The sequence below is a fragment of the Oxyura jamaicensis genome, chromosome 3, assembly GCF_011077185.1.
Source record: "Oxyura jamaicensis isolate SHBP4307 breed ruddy duck chromosome 3, BPBGC_Ojam_1.0, whole genome shotgun sequence".
Lineage (NCBI taxonomy): Eukaryota > Metazoa > Chordata > Aves > Anseriformes > Anatidae > Oxyura > Oxyura jamaicensis.
In genome coordinates, this window is record NC_048895.1 from 35349239 (window position 1) to 35354387 (window position 5149).

At 37.2% G+C, this 5149-nt stretch overlaps 1 protein-coding gene across 2 annotated transcripts in view; it reads left to right on the forward strand.

Annotated features, from left to right (window-relative positions):
* Window positions 1-4529, forward strand: part of TP53BP2 (tumor protein p53 binding protein 2) — a 45528-nt gene extending 40999 nt beyond the window's left edge. Inside the window, exons 17-18 of one of the 2 annotated variants that reach the window (XM_035320404.1) lie at window positions 1675-1874; window positions 3590-4529. In XM_035320404.1, the coding sequence (XP_035176295.1) occupies window positions 1675-1874; window positions 3590-3631 (242 nt within the window). In that variant the 3' untranslated portion in view covers window positions 3632-4529. Of the gene's footprint in view, window positions 1-1674; window positions 1898-2171; window positions 2459-3589 lie in introns of those variants that run through there. The other variant, XM_035320405.1, reaches the window with a different exon arrangement.
* The last annotated feature ends 620 nt before the right edge of the window (window positions 4530-5149 follow it).

Here is a 5149-nt window from a genome sequence, read left to right on the forward strand (position 1 = left end):
CTTTGTGTTCAGTAGGCCTTGAGATACTTTTGTGAATTTTTCTAATTCTCAAATTCAGGTTAAGAGCTCACAACATTCTGTGGGAAGGTGATCCATGGCTTTATAATATATAGCATGAAAAAGCACATTCTTTTTGTCTGGAGTTTTTTGTTCATACCATCTGGCAATCTCACATTACAGTTGGTTGTGGTTTTTTTTTTTTTTTTTTAATATTTATTTTGTTCTTTTTATTATGAGGTACTTTTCAGCGGGTCCTCAAAGGAACCTGAGGCTTTGCCTCACTGATAGCTTTTCCAGACTGAAACCACTAAATCTAAGATATTTGTTAATGCTTTGGCTCTTGAAGTGTCAAATTCCCATATTGTTATATTAGGACTTAATCCTATTGTGAAGACTGTTTCTGGTTGCCTATAGGTATGGTAAGAAATTCATATGCTGGCTAAATCTGGTGCTATAAAGGAAGTTTGGGGATGGGTATCTGCTTCAAGAACAGATGCTGCATTAAAACCTGGCCCTCTAAACTTGCCAGTAAATGGAGAAACGTTGGTATGCTTCACTGATACACCTAATCACTTTTTGTTGTAAAGAATACACTTCTGAATATCATCAAGTACAGATAGATATAAATAAAACTGCTAGTTCTTTGTCATTTATTACATGACAACTTGGATACTGTTTATCTATGTAATTTTTGTTTTTTAAGATTCAGTACCTGTACTGTCTTTAAGAGCATGTTTGCATTGCTACCCTGGTACAACTTTTAAAACTCTTCTTCAGAAGACTCCATCTGTGAATTTTTTTCATATGCTTTGATGTTCAGTGCTCAGCCCTGCCTTACACATGCTTCTGCCAAACCTTTAGTTGTGTCAGATACAAAGCAAGGGAAATGTTTCTTTGAGCAGAACTGAGCATAAAGTGGAAGTGATTTAATTTTACATGATTAGCTAGTATTAGCAGAAATGAACAACTTTCAATTGAACAGATACTTTCTTTATCAGACGTCAGCAAGAATCTGTACAAAAGGTTGTATTAAGTAAATGAGACAAAGGGAAATGACGTTTTGTGATACTATGTACAATGTACTTTGCTCCTGTCAATACCAAACAAACAAAAACCCACAGGATTGATTCACTATTTTAAAATGGAATAATGAGCTAAAAGGATTTTATGTAACAGCTGATTAAAATACCTTTTTCTATGTTCTGCTTATAAGCTGCTGAGTGTGTACAGAGAATAATTTTTCACCTTTGTCTACAGCTGGAAAATGAGAAAATACTAAAAAACACCTGTGGTGGGCATGCACGTAACTCTCAAATACCTTGGTCTAGCAGCAATTTAACAGGCTTGTGTTTCTGATGTCAGAAAACCTGTGTTTCTGCCAAAATAGTGGCAGAAAAGAACTGGTGAGATAAGTGTTTGACTTAACCGAAAGCAGGCAGATCTTTCTGGCATAGGTCTGAGATGCAACTTGTTTTAAAGTTCAAAAATAAAAGTGACGCTGGCAGAAAATGACACTCAAGAAGCAAAATGAAAATGGTGGTCAGAATATGCAAGTATTGCTGTTTCTGACAGAAAGAGATGACTGATGAACTAAGAGCACAGGCAAGTGCTCTCAAGACAATAACAGTACAGCAGTCTTTCCAACTGTCTTGTTTTGTTTTTAACATTTTGCAGGAGTCCAGGAGAAAATGGGAATAATGAACAAAGGAGTGATTTATGGACTGTGGGATTATGAGGCTCAGAACGATGATGAGCTCTCAATGAAAGAGGGAGACTGCATGACAATCCTGCGCCGGGAAGATGAAGATGAAATTGAGTGGTGGTGGGCACGGCTGAATGACAAGGAAGGCTATGTTCCCCGCAACCTGCTTGGGGTGAGTGCTTGGCATTTCTGGAGTCATAAAAAGAAAAAGCACTATATGGAGTATTCACTGGATTCTTCTCATGCATCTAGGTTAGGTGCTCTTTCTAAAGTTCAAAGACAGGAGTTGAAGTTCTCCATTTATTCAGTGGAAGGAGATGAATACCTTGGGAGAGTAGATTAACACCCTTCATTTAGAAACCTAACAGATTATATTAAGAGGTGCATAAAAGGACATGTATCATGACCCTGTTACCCATATCAGACTGTAATACTAACCTTGTCTCTCCATCTCAGGAAAAAAAGAACTTTTTATCTGAATATGGTGTGTGCATAAGGTTTGGTTGAGTATGCGAAACGGGTTTCCTCACATTTCAGAAGTGATACATGGGCACAAAGGACCTTCAGCACTGCCACTTGTATTAAGAATGAGTTTTGAGTCCACCCCTGTCTGTATTCAGGGTGCATCTTGTGCTGTGAGATAGTTTCACAGAGAGATTTAAAAGAAACGCACTGCAAAATTCTATGGTTATCTTTTCTCTAGTGTTGAAAAAGTAATCAGATTGTCCAATACAGATCATAGTCTGGGTTTTGTCCTAAATAATATTTTTACTGTATGTCAAAAGACATACACAAGAGCTCTAAAACTAAATGCAAATAGGAAAATACTGTCAAAGTACTGGATTTTCAATACTAAATGAAATCTTTTGAAGACTGTTGGGTGTTATGCTACTGTAACTTACTGACTCCATCTCTGAAGTCGGTCTCTGAACTGGCTGAGATAAGTCTTCGCTGGGTGAAGTTGTTGGTCTTCTATTAATCATCAGTAGCTGACTAGGAGAAAGAAGAAAGCTGGATTCTGGTTGTATAGGGAAGGGGGTATCTTTAAGGAGAACTTTACGTGAAAAGCAGCAAGATGTAATGTAGACACTTACCACAACTTAAAGCATGGAGGATGCATCCTTCCTAACTGTATGAAGCTCGTCCTTCTATTTTTGTATGCCAGTAGCTATGCTTTACAGAGCAGGAATTGTTCCCAAAGCCCTTTGCAACTGAGATGTAAGAGCTTCCCCATACCTGATGCTGCCGGCCGTGTGCCGTGTCAAGACATCTTCCATCTATCACCATGCTGCAGCTGAAGCTGGGGCAGCCTCCATACCTCTGTGTGTGCAGCCAGAACGTGTAAATGGCACACAGCTCAAGGGCCACAGCGTGGCAGATAGTGATTTACAGCCAGGCAGCAAAGTGAATTCAACTGGCCACCCACTAAAGCATGGTGTCTACATTTCCAGGGGCTGTATGCAGACAGGTGTGTCCAGCTTGCCCAAAGCTATAGCACTGTAGAAACTGATACGCACTGAGAGAGAAAACAAAACACTTTAATACCTATTTCCATTTATAGAGCAGGAAGAAGTCCCATAGTTGATTGAACACAAAAGTCTCTTACCTTACAAAGCCACAGACTTTTCCTAGGCCACCCATCTGTGCAGAGGAAGGCTCTGACGTGTATGTACTTTTCAGTGCCTTCATTTGTACTGACAGGGTAAGTATTTCTCATGCTTGCCCAAGAACGCTGAATTTACTTTCATTAAGTGCTCTGGGTGTTTTTTATAAGTATGCTTTTGCCACTAAAGATTATATTATAGAAGTGTATCGCCAAAAGAGAGGTTTAAAAAAAATAACCTTTTTAAGCACTAAAATTTTATCTCATTTCTGTTTTACCCTCAGCTGTATCCGAGGATTAAGCCTAGACAAAGAAGCTTGGCATGAAATAGTACAGAAGCCAGATTCTTGAAGTACTAATCATGGATGACTTACAAAGAAAAAATTCATTTTGTGTTGGCTCCAGTATCATGAGACTTATTTCAATGACAATGTAATTTGAAAGCTATGAAGAATGTGCTTGGAAAACAAATGAAGGATTGATACATTAGCAAATGGATGAGGGCATTCTACAAGCTGAAATAATGCTTTTACAAGCAAATGAAATTCTTCTGCCTTTGGCCTAAGCAAACCTAATGTTCAAGTACCCACTCTGATTCCTTCAAACATGGCAGAAAAGAATTTCACATTTTTCTGCATTAAATACAAGGATCCTTTCAGTTTACTGTTGGAGGAAACGTCATAAAACAGACAACCAGCTTTGTCCAAATCTATCCTGAGGCTTTTTTCCAGATGGGAGAAATGAAAGTACGTGCACAGCACCCAAATGCTTATTGCTGGAAGCAGAACATTTGCTAAAGAAGCTAAGATTGAAGTGCATCTGAATAGTGAAAAACATGACCTATCCATTAAGCAATAACTTTTAAAATGCTGTAGTATCTTAGTAATTCCCTGTATTCAAGATATTGTTATAACAATGTAGTTTTAGATTCCTCTTTTTACAGAGACTCATGTATTTATTACTTTTTTTACTTTTAAAACTAAATGTAGAAGTTTTCTGTAGTCCTTGACAACTTACTTTTTTTTATTTTACTGTGATACCATTAAACTTTTGACTCCTCTTAAACTTTAACTGTGTGTTTTCCGGTCAAGTTTTTATTAGACCATCTGAAGCTGATAACAATGTCATACTGCTGTTCTACATTATGCTAACATTTGACGACTTTCTGTATTAAATTGAACCCCTGCTCTCCTATTCATTAAAACAATCTTTCTTCATTTAAAATGAAGCCATAGCTGATACTTGCATATAACCATCATTAACCTTAGCTTCTAAAGGACCTTCTTCTTTTATTTAAGAAAAACAAAACAAAAACATGGTACAAGTATTTTCTAAATGCAAAATAAAAAATGTTTATCGCTATCTATTCAGAAGTAACTGTTTGGTAATGAAAATAACTGTTTGGTAATGAATATTATTTAATACAGAAGATGAAATCTTTCCTTAAAGGTAAGGAATTTACCGTCAGGCTTGTGTTTTCTCAATAGGTAAGCCTTTACTACTTTCTGAAACTGTGTCCCTCAAGTGGATGAAATTACATCATCTGTAGTGAGAACTCTTCATAATTTTAATAGGTCAGGAATGGGGTATATATGAGTGATAATCTTTCTTGGAAGTGTTTTTTTTTGAGCATTGACCTTTTGTGCATTGATCAAGTGTCAGGCTAACACTGCATTAACTGATACACATTCAGTGTCTGTTAGTGCCTCATCAACTCTGGAATGCTGTTTTTCCCTCTTAAAAGGAAACTTACTGTCCCGGACAACTGAAGCTCTGCACATGCTCTGTAAACCTCTAAGGAAAACGCTTATTTTTCAGAAGGAATAACGGTCTTGCAAACCTTA